General features: G+C 43.2%; 2 protein-coding genes across 4 annotated transcripts in view; both read right to left on the bottom strand.

Moving 5' to 3' along the window:
- Positions 1-7729, bottom strand: part of ldlrad3 (low density lipoprotein receptor class A domain containing 3) — a 103091-nt gene extending 95362 nt beyond the window's left edge. For both annotated transcript variants that reach the window (XM_080761261.1, XM_080761262.1), the window contains exon 1: positions 7357-7729. In XM_080761261.1, the coding sequence (XP_080617387.1) occupies positions 7357-7411 (55 nt within the window). In that variant the 5' untranslated portion in view covers positions 7412-7729. The remainder of the gene's footprint in view (positions 1-7356) is intronic.
- Positions 1-15524, bottom strand: part of trim44 (tripartite motif containing 44) — a 466525-nt gene that overhangs the window by 371740 nt on the left and 79261 nt on the right. The gene's annotated exons all lie outside the window — the stretch shown is intronic.

The raw sequence follows: 15524 nt of genomic DNA, 5'->3' as shown, positions 1-15524 counted from the left end.
CTTGAAATAACATCTTATTCATACTGATCGTTTGATTGTTGTTGACTACTGCGGACTGCGGTGTTACATTATTGTTACAGCTATTTCAACATCTGACGGGGATAAATCAAGCACACCTCAAGCAGTCCAAATATGTGAAACCGCAGTCAAACAGCCTGCACTTTAGCCCAGGTCGGACAGCAAACAGAGTATCAGCTGTCACGGTGCGCTCAGCGCCTCTCCCCCACTCTCTCTGGTTGTGTTGACCTTCAGGGCTGTGTGTTTGTTTGGATTGACAGAGGGATGCTGGGATTGCAGTCTAAAATAGCCCTTTGGTGTCCGTGCTGGCTGCCACAGTGACTGTGTGACACTACACAGAAAATGACTCTTGATCACAGGGGACTGCAGGGGAGCAAGCTATGGGGGGAAACAGGACACAATTCGTTGCATAAAGCATAAAACATTCTCCTCACAGAGGAGCATGTACTGTAGAAATGGATGAAGACGGAAAAAAATGATCCTTCGGTTTGTTTGTGGTTCTCTTTTGAGATATCGTCTTTTGCAGCTCAAAGGGCATAGTGTGTGTTGTGTGGTAGAAGTGCCATGGATTTTTGTAAGATGTCATGGTAAGATGTGATGGTAAATGTACAAACAAAGAGATAGGAGCACACATCAATAGTGGGGAGGTGCTTACCACGGGAGACAAACGTGAAAAAAGGAAAGGAGAGTATTCATACCCTGAAGAAGGCATTTTGTTGCTGAAACGTTTTTAATCTAATAAAAACTTTTTTTGCATCGTGACTACGAGCTGTGCGACCTCTCCTTCCCTATTTTCAAGGTAAATGTATCTGACAGGAGATTGCCTCATGTCATGCAGAAACAATAAAGTTTTAACGTGTTCCCTTTTCACATTGGCAACACGAGTCGAAGCTGAAGCAATAGTAGTGTAAGATTAAGATGATGGTAGATGTATCTGACAGTGATAGGAAATCATGTGTTTCTCGGTGCCTCTCCGCTTTTCCCCCAATAATCATCCAATAACTACAGTGTGTGCATGCATGTGTTACTCAAAAACACCAGGAGGATACTGCAGTGGTCTTTTAGCCACATCAAAATGTCAAAACAAAAACATCATAAGATTCCCTCCTTGACATTCCCACTTCACAACAAAGCCCCCGCTCATTAATTGATAATTCATAGGTTTTGATAACCTTATCGATCGATTAACTGGGTAGTTGATAAGCAGCGTTTAAAAACAAATCAATATATAACATAAAATCTACATTTTGCTGATATAAAGAAATATTACAAGAGGCATAATATATTCCTTAATTAATCAAATATGTATTTGACCATTTGAGATACAGGGGCCAGGCATGCACTGTCTAGTGAAGTCTGTCACATCACATGCAAAAGCAGAGACGTTTCTGTGGCTACCAGGTGTGGGGGACTTTTTATTAACGAGCTCACATATGTGTTCCTTGGCCACACACACACCCAGACAACGCCCAATGATAGAACCACAGAATTTTCAATTAATAGTTAACTGTTAAGTTATAATTGAAGAATCTTAGGTGATTAATCTTCATCCAGGCCGGTCAGAAGCTGGCAGCACTGAGGAGAGTGTCCAGTAAACTCACCTCGAGAGCTGAGCAACAGTCTACAAGCTACAGGTCTGTAGTGTCATGCAGTATGCCTCACTCAGCTGTATGAGTGCTCCACCTACACATTTGGTCTACCTGACAATATTCAGGTCAGGTCATCACCAGCCACAGAAGACTGCTGCTACAGTCCTGTACAAAAGGTGGACCTCCACCAGGATATGCTCCCTCCACCATACATAAGACAGCGAAACACCCGCCTATGCACAGCCACACCAGAATATGCACTCAGCTCAGCCCCCCAGGCCCCAGGCTAGAATATTACACACACATTGAACAGATGGAGCATGTAGTTGTTTCCATCACAGACAATAGCCTTCAAGCCTTAAAAAGCAAAGTTAATAGACATCTCCTGACCACCACTAAGCTCACACTGACTGTTGAGCTGCAGTGAACCAAATAAAGGATACATTATCTTACTTGGGCTATTGTTCACAATTGCATCTAATAATAAAATAAAATAACAATGAGTAAGAGTAGAGGAGTGCCATGCAGCAAAACTGTCCGGCTGGCTGGGAATCAAACTTGGGAATGTGATACAAACCCTAACTAGTAAGACCCACTCAACTGACAATTTGACTGTGTAAATACTGAATCTTATGATGTACACATATGATACGTGTACGTCATCCATGAGGCTGTAGAATTGCCCACAGTTAGCAGTTATTTTTTCAACTTAAATGTTAATAACTTTTCATGAACAAGAATAGACAAAGACATACTGAAAGCAATAAGACAAACAATTGGACATTACAGTTCACACACAGACAGGATAAAACAATATATGAACACACACACACACACACACACACACACACACACACACACACACACACACACACACACAATGGAAGTAATATTGGACAATAAAGTACCGTATATAAAGAAAATAGATAATAACATATCATCCCATGATTCCCATCTATGGGGTCACTCCTTAGAAATGTAAGCCACAGTTAGCATTTCAAAGATGAGAGGCAAGTATGGGCTAGAATCTCAGCAACCAGAGGAATATAGGCGATCGATACAATGCAACCATCACAGAGCAACAAAGCCTTAGCTGAGCTCCACTGCATGGCAAAGTAGTTCATATCAATCCAGACTCCAGAGTCAATCTCTATTTTTCCCACATTTCAGTCTTCTTGGTTTCTCTCTAGCTCTCCTTCAAACCAGACTGTATATGTCCCAAAGGACCATCAAACATTCAGCCCAGTGTGAGTTATAGATCCAAGGAAAGTCTTGAGTGGATGGATGGAGCCTCAAGTATAGAAGCAATGATTTAGGACCCTGGCCCTGGGAATGAGGATACCGCTGCAACATAATGGACAATCAGGCATTATTGGCTTAGCGCTCTTTGCGTACCCAGCGTAGTTTGCGGAGGCGTTCATCTGTGATGTAAGACGAGATGGAAAACCACACTCAGTTAAAGCCGTGCCGTCGCAGAGGTCTTGAAATGTGACGCCAGTCATGTGGCTTTGTTTAACAACTCTGGGAACTGGAGCCGGCTCGCTCAGACGCACAGGCCCTACATAATCCCTGCCTGTCTCACAATGTAACTATGATTTGATGCATATCAATCATATCACACGGCAGAATGCAGAGGGATAATTTAACTCTGAGAGTGTACAGATGTAACCAAATGGACCCGTCCATTTGCTTACATCTGTACACTCTCAGAGTTACAAATGGATACATGAACACTGAGGGTTTTACTGTGCAGCCAGGGCAAAAAGCACACAATTCCTTTCTCTCTCTCTCTCTCATTCACTGTACACACACACGAACAAGCACGCACGTATGTGCACACACAGCATAATGTAAGTGTGCACACCTCATGTCATACAGTCATCCGTGTGCACATGCCGCACACACACACACACACACACACACACACACACACACACACGTGCAGAAACACACTTAATTCCACCAGCTGCAGTGTCCCTGTGACAGTGCAGAAATCCCAAAGGATTTTGCCAAGCGGGAGGACAATGCAAACAGCAGACAATGTGATTCTGCTTCCCGTGTCGCTGTGTCACCGGCTGAGGAACGACCTGAGAAAGCACCCGTGGTTATGAATGAAAATATCCCAGCACCTGTCCCATGTGCAGCTTGGTGGCACAGCAAGGGCAATGCAACACATTCATCTTGATTGAGGAGATACTGGACCATGGCTTTGCCAGCAGCACCACTGGGAGCAATATGCATCTGGGTTGGCTGGGTTGGTTCATGCAATTCAGCATAATATTATAGGCTGGATGGCTCTGGAAGATGGGTAGAGCAACAACATGGGAGGGCTATACAAGTGAGATCAGAGTTCATCTAATTTCAATTTCAAGCTGCAGCACCCTGCTGCTACAGAATTGGTCCCACTGCTCGAAGAAATGTTAAGTCATTAAAAGTCATTATTCCGTCTTATTGCTTCCCTTAAACTAAATTGTACGAATGCCCTCAGTGCAGTTTATTTAATGTAATAAGCCTATGCCGCAGCGGAAGTATTCTCTGAAAAACAAAAAATGGAAATAATGATTCTTTTTAAATTACCACCGCCTCTGATATTTCCCAAATAAGTTATACAGGGACAAATACCACAATCATGCCATTTCTTTTTCTTTTTACATTTTTTTATGCAACCCATTTTCTTCACCCAGTGTCAATTATCTATGTAATCCTGGGTGCTACACTTCCAACCTGAGGGGGCAGCGGACTGACCTCATGCTTCCATCTATGCATGAGGAGTCCAAGCTGCTTCTTTTCACCTGACGGGGGGGATTTCCCCAGCTGGACGTAGCACGTGGAAGGAACACATTATTCCGACCAGTTTCTTTCCCCTCCATCAGGTGCCCCGGCTGGCCAGGGGGATGTAGTTTAGAGACCAGGATTACTGCATGTTTTTTGTGAGGGGACACGGGGAGAACATGTGAGGGTACCTACCCTAGGGGACACGGGGAGAACATGTGAGGTTACCTACCCTAGGGGACACGGGGAGAACATGTGAGGTTACCTACCCTAGGGGACACGGGGAGAACATGTGAGGGTACCTACCCTAGGGGACATGGGGAGAACATGCAAACTCCACACTGAAAGGCCCTTTCGCCAACCGTGCCTTGGGTATGGGCACTGATGAAGCGGAGGAGGGAACACGCCCGCAGGACCCACAGCGTCCCCAGTGGGAATCGAACCCAGGACCTTCTAGCTGTGAGGCGACAGTACTACCGACTGTGCCACCGTGCCCCCACATCATGCCCTGTCTGACTGAGTCCCTGTCTGTGTTCATGATTGCAATACAAGGAAATGCACGCAGACAAACACATGTCTTGTGCATCTGCTAGTACAGTACAGACATTCACAAGTGCCTTTAGTGCTAAAAATACAACCAACATTTACAATACATGTCTACAGGTCTAATGGTTCATTTATAATACATGTCTACAGGTCTAATGGTTCATTTACAATACATGTCTACAGGTCTAATGGTTCATTTATAATCTGCCGTACGATGGTGTCGTGATCCGGAAATAGGAGATCTACAAGTTGATCTGCTATTTTCAGCATACTATACACCTTCGCAGATATAAGTATAACAATGCTTGCTTAAGTGACCTTGACCACAACACAAGGTTGAAAACTAACATTATTATTCAGCGCTATGCTATCCCTCAACTGATGACCTGCAAATAACAAGATGAATTCACATAAGAAATATGATGATGTGAATGAAAGCATTAGAGCATGCTGTGTAGAGTGAAAACCAGACCACAGCGTGGGCCAGCCTTGGGTCTGACAGCCCTCACTAAATCCGTTTAATTTTCCTCTGCATTATACATAACGATATTCACACAGTGTCTGCTGCTTATAAATTTGAAATGTTTGCACAATGTCTGCTTTTGTAAATATCAAGCATTCCCTCTATGCTGTCAGGCAGGGGTCACTCATAATGCAATGCAAAGCATCACATATGAATACTGTACACCTGTTAAACTACAAAACATGTTTACTACACTGCGATACACATCAGTAAATGCAAACCAAACCAAACAGTAGCCGGATGAATGAAAGGTAATATCTTAGATATTGAAGTGTTGTCCCCACTATACACAGAAAGACAGATTAAACTTGTGTCAGCTAAAGCTTTTGTGATAGAACAATCAATGCAAATGCATTTCTTGATGGACTGCATATCTAGTAGCTAATACTGTAATGCTAGTCACCCTGGGTGTACAGCCTGGTCGTACAGCCAGCAGAACTAATACTGTAAAGCTAGTCACCCTGGGCGTACAGCCGGCAGAACTGCTCAGCCTGGTATTCCTAAACGTAACCTAAGTAAACTATCCCAAAACGGGTAAGTATGACCTTATTCCTAACCTTAACCCCAGTATAACGGTGCCAAAACCTAACCCTATATTCATAAACTTAACCCCGGTAAAACTATTATTTCTAACCTTATTCTCAGTAAAACAAATACAAGAATACAAGAACCGCCCCCCCGGGCCCAGAGCGGTCGGCATGAGGACGGTGGGCGGGAAACAAAAACGAGGGTGAGTGTGTTTTAAGGTGAGCATTCCGGATACCCTAACAGAGGGGTTCCCAAACTGTGGTGCGTGCACCCCCTGTGGTGTGCGAGCGCCCTCTAGGCCAGATTTATACTGAGTATGTGTAAACTAAAGCAAAGAAGTGGGCCACTGTCACAAGGAAGACCATGACACCCAGCTGCCTGACCAGTGTGACCTTAGTGTAAACTGAGGCATTGCTCTTACTGTATGTGGCCCTGCACTGGGCCCCAGCTGCCATGGCAGGATTGACTTGTCAACTCTGTCCTGTCAACAACCCCTGGACATAACCGGCCTAGCGTACATAATACACTAACCAGTGGTGCAAAGTAACATTTACTCAAGTAGGCCTACTGTACTTTAAGTCAATTTTGATGTATTCTCTTAGTTTACTGGAGTATTTCCAGTTGTCAGTGCTTTTACTTCTACTCCATTACATGATCTCATTAGCAAATATTGTACTTTTACTCGATCCACTACAATTATTTGAAAACTTTAGTTCCTAGTTACTTTGTAAGCTAGATGTATATTGTTATTTGAAAATAGCCAATCTAGAAGCTCACAATGCATAGCGATGCCACACATTAAAGCTTGTAGATCTGCTATTTTCAAAGTTTTGTATACATTTGTATTTGAAAACCTTCTGTATGAGTAGCCTATACTTTCTACTTTTGGTACTTTATGACTTTCACTCAAGTCAATTTTGAATTCTGGGAATTTAGCCTACTTCATATATTCTACATTGCTTGATCAAATATGACTTGAGTAGCCTACTTTTCCACCACTGTCTAGTACAAATCTGTATTCATTTCACACACAGTCAGACATGAGTGCATGGCAGGCAGGGTAAACACTAGTGCAGTGCTTTCGAGTCGGCGTGCACGACAGTGGAAAAAGCACGACCACGAGAAACAGTGCCGACTTTTAAAAGACCGAATAGACTCCACGACAGACAGATGAAACGGCCGTCGCCACAAAGTAGCAACAACAACATCTCAACATGGAAACAGAAGTAGCGAACACGTCATAGCTGTTGTTATTATATTGCCCCCCCCCCCCTAAAAAGTGCGTATGTGCCTTTAATACGCCGTAATGGCGACACCGTTCAAAGAGTCGCACGGAGGGATAGCAGCAGCAACGTTAGTTTTAGTGGTTCTACAACTTACCGACCGTACTTGAGCCTGACCCCGAACCAAGCAGTAGGTACCAGATCCACATCATACGCGCTTTTCTTCGGCCTGCCCCTCTATCCGCCCTGCCGTGGGCCGATACTTAGGGCAGAAGAGAACTTCTCCGGTATATCCCACACTTCTGGCGTTAGTAGTAGTAGTACAGAGCTGCTCTCTGATCTCTCTCGCTCTCTCTTTTCTTTCTCCCCCCTCCCGGGTAAAGTTAGGAGGGCATTTGGCGTGGAGTACTGGATTGTCGTTGGGACAGCGGTGTGGAATCCGAGGGGAGGAGGAGGGGGAAGAAGAGAGACTAGAGAGAGATGGAAGGAAGGGGCTTTGGGGTGGTGGCAGCAGCCAGGGAGCAGGGAGGGGAGTCGGACGGACGTGGGATTGGGAATGGGATCGGGTTGTTGTTGGTGCTGCTGAGAGAGGCGGAGTCGCAGCAGAGCAGTCACCGTGGAGAGAGCCAGAGAGGTCGCCTTGGACCATGTGCAATTGCTATCCCTCTATCTTATCGAAGTTGTGTTTACTCCAGTCCAAAACATCGAACGCCAAAAGGCCTGATGAAACAATTCTATAGGGTACACTACAGTACACGTTGGTGCAGCTTTATGAACTTTTACTGTATGAAAGTTTGTAGCCTATTGACTTGTAAGTTGTGCTTTCGTTTGAAATGTATTCTGCATACTGTGAATAACATTTTCAACCAATCAAAAATAAAAACATTATGTTTTCTATCTATGAGAATGACAACAGATGGCATAATTGGCAAAAGGGAACTTTTTTGGAAAGTATGTTAGCTAACAGATGGGTTGCTTTCAAGAAAGTTAGAATAACAAAAAAGCTGCACCAGACGGGCGAGCGTTTCGTTTCTGTTTTTTTTTTTAGGGAGAGATGATTGAAAATAGTGATACACGAGTAAGACGCGCGAACGCGGGAAGCGAACGCAGATCGTAAATTGCAATATTGTGCCCATATATGGAGCTGAGTGGACCTGGCCCCTTTTGTGCCCATATATGGAGCTGAGTGATTGCTGATGCAACACACTCCATATTTGGATAGCGGGACAGACAGACACACGGACACACAGACATGATCTGCTAGGTCTCATAGTAAGTGCTCATTGCGTTCGCAATTAAGAGATGCAAGACTCGAGGTGGCAGTTTCACCTATCAGACTTCAAGTCTTTATCAAAGAGCCGAGCAGACAAGAAACCCCTCTTTTGATAACAGGCTAAACATGTGAAGGTAGGCTATATGATCATTCAGTCTCAATATCAGCCTGGCCAAAGGCCTGATGCAGGCTGGCTGCCTCTGAGAGAATGGTCATAACATGTCAGTGGGATCATCTGTGAGAGATTCCAATTGTGTTAGTTCTATATGGAGCTTTTGTTTTCATATCACCTCAGCATTGTATGGTGTTTAATCCTGTTAGGATGGTTGCTACAGTAGGGAGGATTATGTACCTCACCTCCAAAAGCCCTAGCTGGACAATGTCCACAGATTGTATTAGCACTGTAAGTCCAGATACGGTACATACAGACAGCATATCATCAATGTTAATGTAGAGCTGCCTCACAAATAATGCACTGTCTTCCACGTACCAGAACACTATATATAATCTGGTTTTGGGTGATCTGCATTGGAACAGCGAGGGAGCACAGGATGGGCTCAGCTGCTGTACATATTACTGATCAACACACACTGCTTCAGTAATGCGGCTGCCCATCAATTAGTTTAGGCTATCTATAAACAGCCCAGACCTAATTAGCCGTTGGCCAACAAATGGACTCATTAGGGGACATTAAGCCCCAATATGAAGGTTGCTATTGACTGAATCACAGGAGAAACCCAATTAGCTTCCAAATTTGTAATATTGCACTGAGGTAGAGACAATATAATTTGTGAGAGAGAGAGAGAGAGAGAGAGAGAGAGAGGAGGGATGGGATTCAGCCCTGTGGTGATATTGATAGAAAGAAAAAGGTGTTATACTTAATTTATACTTGCACTTGCATTTATAGTTGCACTGCACACAACAAAGTAAAACATTTGGCTTTAGAGTTAAAGATTAAGTGGAGAGAGAGGTGTAGCAATTTAGGAATGCATATAAAGAAGAGTGTGTGTGTGTGTGTGTGTGTGTGTGTGTGTGTGTGTGTGTGTGTGTGCGCGCATACTGATGAGATAGCCTCTTGACGACAACAAATAGTGCAGTGAGATAATTTAAAATACCCTCATGGAGCACGCTATCTCTGCGCGTCCTTTTAATTGGTGAAGTTTAAGAGCGGACAAGAGTATTATGTATTTAATCAAATTGCATAAAGATAAAATATTACAGATTGAATAATAGAATGAGTTACAGAGATCTCTGGGCGTCTAAATGCTCTCCCTCTCAGCAATACATATAGTCACAGAGTGGCAGTTCATGAAGTCTGGCGCACTCTCCTCACTGTCTCATGCCCATTTATACGTTAACAATGCAAAAGGTTATTTCCACTGAATCATCTCTGTGCGTCCCCTTCTCGGAGACTTCTGACAAGACAACACAGCCTTTGGAATTATGGGAACTATTAAACGGGTTAACAGTCATCGCTTGAACACTTGAGTTGCTATGGATATATGTTCGTTTCTCAATACTTCCTGAGAGGTGCCTATTTCTGGCCTGGTGCGACAGCATGGGGCTTTTTGCCCTGTGAGAGGATAACTATTATACTATACTATACTACTATATATACTGTACATTGTCACAGTATGTACAACATGTCTGAGTATTATGGTGGCCTTGATTGAATGAACTGCTTCATGTGGTGGTATTCTGTTGGGAAGACAACACTTGACTCACACAATAGTGTGAGTCAAGTGTTCAAGCATAGACACACAATAACATAATATACTCATAATATTCAGAAAACTATATGATCACACTATGCCATAACTACTTGGCACTTTTTAAAGATTAATGGATATGATTAGACAACAATATAATTGAAGAGAATATAAGCAAAGGATATCTCAACAGAAAGATATTCCAACAGTACAAAGGCACAGGGCTCAGAATAAACGAGGAAGCCAGAGGCAAGATGAATAACGCAAAGTGGATTGGAGAAGAAGAGTAGGTGTGAGAACAAATCAGGGGAAAAAAATCAGGAGAGATATTGAAATGGAGAGCAGTGCAGAGAGGAGTGAATTGGAACAGATCTATCTCAAGGTTTAATTTATTGCGTTACAAATTGCAAGTAGTAGTTTGTTAGTATGTCAATTTAGTTTTGCCAACAAGAGTTTTAGTCGAATGCATCATTTACCTGTCAAGTACTGTACATACAGTTTACTGGGGGGGGGGGGGGATCAGAATATGTCCTGTGCAACAACCAGTGGCAAGACCTCCTTACGTAATTTAGTTGGGATGGTTTAGCTAAAGAAATTGTTTAAAGTAAATTCAGAAAGGTCGATTGAAGAAAACAGTCTCCAGATATACATCAGGCCCTACAATTGTCCCCAAGGCTCCTACGCCCGAGGACAGACCGGTGACGCCATGCCGACTGAGGGCAAGAGGTGGTCATCTTTTCTCGCTAACAGCTAAAGGGCCACTTCAACCCTTTTGCAACCAGATCTTATTTTAATGATGTTTAGTACACAATAAACACTTTCCTGGGTTTTTATGTGTTTTTAGATATTTTAGTAATGACACCATCTTCATGACCAAAATTGTCATGAAAATGTGGTCTCACTTCCTTCTTGGACTACAAGTCACAGCTCCGTGCAGCCTCCCCCCTCTCCACAAGGAGGGGCAGTGGACCAAAGCATTATGGTCATTGTAGGAATTCAGCAATCCAGTCAAACCCTAGTCAAACACAGACTTCATTATTTTTCTGGCCATAGGGTGCCAATTTCAAATTGTTCTACTGTTATCTACTACAAATACTATTGACATTGAGTGACTGAGACTGCAGTTTCTTCCAGCGGTGAAATGTCCCTTTAACTGTTTATCATTAAAGAAGCTGATGCCGTCATACTGAGAGCTATATGGATCAATAAGGTCATGAATTTTAGTCAGCTACGTAGGCCAAAGTGTTGCCTAGGGGTTTTATTTTTATTTCCTCTAAAGCTATGTGTAATAGTCTTTGGTATTACAGAGGGCCTTCTAATGACTATCTTACAAGACTAGCAAGCAGTCTGATTTTCATGTTTACTTAAATTTTGGGGTTTGGTAGTTATACCATGGACCCAACCTCTGTTTAGTTTTTTTTAGAGAGGCCTCAAGTGTCCCTTGCAAAGAGACTTCGACACTATCAATAAGATGACCACTTTGAGAGGGAATAGCTTAAGAGTCATCTGTGAGATATAACATTAAATTATGCTGATGAAATCACTTCCCTAAAAGGTATTTCACAGAACTAAATGTAGTCACAGAATTATCAGATCACACCTTTTTGTAAACTGGTGAGTACCGTAGTCCAGTAATAAGCCTCCAAGAGATGTCTTCCGATAGAACAGGATTCTCTAGGAAGAGAGTTCCGATGCCATTTTGATGACATACGTATATCGAACGAGATCGAGATTATAAAATGGTGGGTTTATTTACAATCTGAGAGAAGCCATTTGAATCTAGAGAGCAAGTGCACCCGAGAGCGGAACACCTGCGGCAATCCATAATGTTTCTCGGTGGCATCAGTCCGACACTCTACCCCAAACCCTTACCCTAACCATAATACTCTACCCCAAACCCTTACCCTAACCATAACACTCTACCCCAAACCCTTACCCTAACCATAACACTCTACCCCAAACACTTACCCTAACCATAACACTCTACCCCAAACCCTTACCCTAACCATAATACTCTACCCCAAACCCTTACCCTAACCATAACACTCTACCCCAAACCCTTACCCTAACCATAACACTCTACCCCAAACACTTACCCTAACCATAACACTCTACCCCAAACCCTTACCCTAACCATAACACTCTACCCCAAACACTTACCCTAACCATAACACTCTACCCCAAACCCTTACCCTAACCATAATACTCTACCCCAAACCCTTACCCTAACCATAACACTCTACCCCAAACCCTTACCCTAACCATAACACTCTACCCCAAACACTTACCCTAACCATAACACTCTACCCCAAACCCTTACCCTAACCATAACACTCTACCCCAAACACTTACCCTAACCATAACACTCTACCCCAAACCCTTACCCTAACCATAACACTCTACCCCAAACCCTTACCCTAACCATAACACTCTACCCCAAACCCTTACCCTAACCATAACACTCTACCCCAAACCCTTACCCTAACCATAACACTCTACCCCAAACCCTTACCCTAACCATAACCGCGAGCACGACGCAACGCATGTCAGACCAAACTCACTGCCGTGGAAGCGAGCGGCAGTTGAGTGTCATAATCCCCCCCAGTTTCCCCGGCAGCGCCGCGGCTGTTACCGGCAGTTTACCGGCAGTTGCTACGTGAAGCGGTGGCCGCAAGATGGAGCGGCAGTGGAGTGACATAATCCCCCGGCACATGCCGCCCCTACTCCCGGCAGCCAACATCTCAGACCACAACCAGTGCCACATGTACAGCAACTATATCAGGGCAGGGGACATGTATTCCTGACTTGCATCGTTCTCGATTTGCGTTGACACTCGAGTAGGCCGGCGCCAAAACACAGTGTTAAGACTATCATTATCCCACATGTTTAAATTTCTTTCTTAATTACTATTTTCTATTTTTTTACTACCGATATTATGCTAATTCCCAATTTTCCCCACATACACATAGGGCTATATCTTGTGCCACCACTTACCCCTTATCCCTAAACCTATTTGCAATTTTTTACTATTTCAAAAACCCCTTTAAAATAGTTAAAATAGCCGATCTACAAGCTCACAACGTGTTGATGTAGTTCGGCTAGCTGAACAATTTTAAAATATTTTCCAAAACAGAAGAAAATTGCAAATACGTATATGGATAAGGGGTAAGGGGTGGCGCAAGATAGGACCCATAGGGCTCCATCTTCGTCACCGCTAAACCCCTTATCCCTAAACTTCTTTGCCTTTTTTTACTATTTTGCTAAATATTTTTGAATAGTTAAAATGGCCAGTCTACAAGCTCACAACATGTCAATGGAGATTGGCTAGTTGAACTATTGAAAAATGTTTTTCAAAATAGAAAAAAAAAGGCAAGGAAGTTTAGGGATAAGGGGTTTAGAAGGTGACAAAAATGGAGCCCTATAGTCTCTGTCACTGTGCTAACCCCTACAGTAGACGAGAACATCGACAACCTCTCGTTTAATTCTGCACTGAGGTGTTGATCACCGTGAGGGCGTAACACGTGGAGGAACACGCTATTCGAACCTAGTTCCTCTCCCCACTGAACACTAGCGACTACACTAGTAGTCGCTAGTGCTTCAACAGAGAACGGCTGCAACTTTACCTCTGCCAGTGTCTCGAGGAATTTAAGTATTAATATGACTGAGGGGAGTGGATGCAAGACAAAATAAATCAATATGATCATCTAAGTAGATTGTGTTTTGGTGACAGAGATTTAACTTTTAACTATCCGATTTTGTGGTACTACTGCAGTGGTGGTGTTAATTTGTATTAGGTTTTCATATACAACTTACTTTGCCTCTTGTTCTACTCTGGGTTGTCATCTTTTAGTTAACTAATATACTCATCTATATTACTATGAGAGTTGCACCATCTCATATGGGATGTATGCCTCTCTCCTAATCAGACCAGTATTTCTCCAGAAAGCTTGGCAATTATCTATGAAGCCCACCTCATTTTCTGGACAGCACCTTGATAGCCCTCAGTTGAATGATGATATGCGGCTGTACATGTCACATTTAATAACCAAGGACGTCTTGGTTTGTGTGTGAGTTGGTATGTGTCATGTGAGGTTAGTTTGTCTGAGAGTGAGAGAGAGAGGGGGGAGGGAGAGACACATAGGAGAAAGAATACACCAAGTAGCATCCCTTTAATGATTTCTGATCCAGTATCATGTTGACTTAACTGGAAAACAGAGCAATGGTCCACGCACGCACACACACTCACACACACACGCATGCACACACAGCAAGCATGTACACACTAGAACACGCAAGCACACAATATTACCCTGAGCCTCCTTTATGCTCCTCCACCTGATCAATTCCTCTTCACTCTCTTTGAAATCAGTTTACAAGGCTGACATCTAGCCAGAAGCAACAGTCAAGGAAGGGTTGTGAGCCTATAATTAAAAGACCATAGCCTACCTGGTGGTCTGGCACATGTTTTACCTATTTCCCTGTGGCTAATTCCAGATATCTGATTATACCAAACACTAGGAAGTTGGCATGGGTTGACTGGACCACTTCATGTCAATACAATATTATGGCTACATGTTTCTATAGGTTATATATTTTTGCCTGCTCATGAAGCTACTGAGGATGTGACTTAAACCTGTATTTTCTCTAATGGCCAGCAGGGAGCGAGATTATATACTGTTGGATGTCTATGAGAAAATTACCCTACTTCAAGTTCTTACTTGATTTATTACCTCAGTAAACATTTTCCTAATGAAAAAGTTTCCAATCGCTAGTTTGAATACAGCATGTTGATAATTTTGTAAATGATGGTCCCATTTAGAGTAAATTAGATGATCAAGTAGACTACCGGTATGCTTCGGGGCGTAGCATACTAGCATTATTGTGATTGAAGTTACTACCACAGTGATCAGGATGGAGGCGTGCCAATGCGTATCCCCGGCTCCACACTCTCATCCAAATATGGTCACTTCTGGCTGCAAAAATCAGTGATGGTGATGGTCAGATCTATATGGCGATGGTCAAAATGTTGAACGCGGGCTTCAAAACGACAATCCGATGGGTGATGTCATTGTAACAAGCCACCAACTGTCTGCCTTGATGCAGACACTTGCAGTAGGTGCATCTTCCACGCTGTAATGTTCACATCACGGTGGGGCCTTGCAATCTGACTTCAAATCGATAGCACGGTTATTTCACACTTTTGCCTTGTATAGGATTAATAAATGATTCGAAAAAAAGGGAAAATCTCCATTCTCCAAGCTCACAACACGTTGCGATGCAACGCTTTGTGAGGTAGCCTACCCTAGATCAGCACTTTTTGCATGCCATTGTTCAAGGAAGTAT

Source organism: Protomyctophum bolini (assembly GCF_963924005.1).
Source record: "Protomyctophum bolini genome assembly, chromosome: 4".
Classification (NCBI taxonomy): domain Eukaryota; kingdom Metazoa; phylum Chordata; class Actinopteri; order Myctophiformes; family Myctophidae; genus Protomyctophum; species Protomyctophum bolini.
Note: the sequence above shows the minus strand (reverse complement) of the source record. Positions and strands in the feature narration are given on the sequence as shown.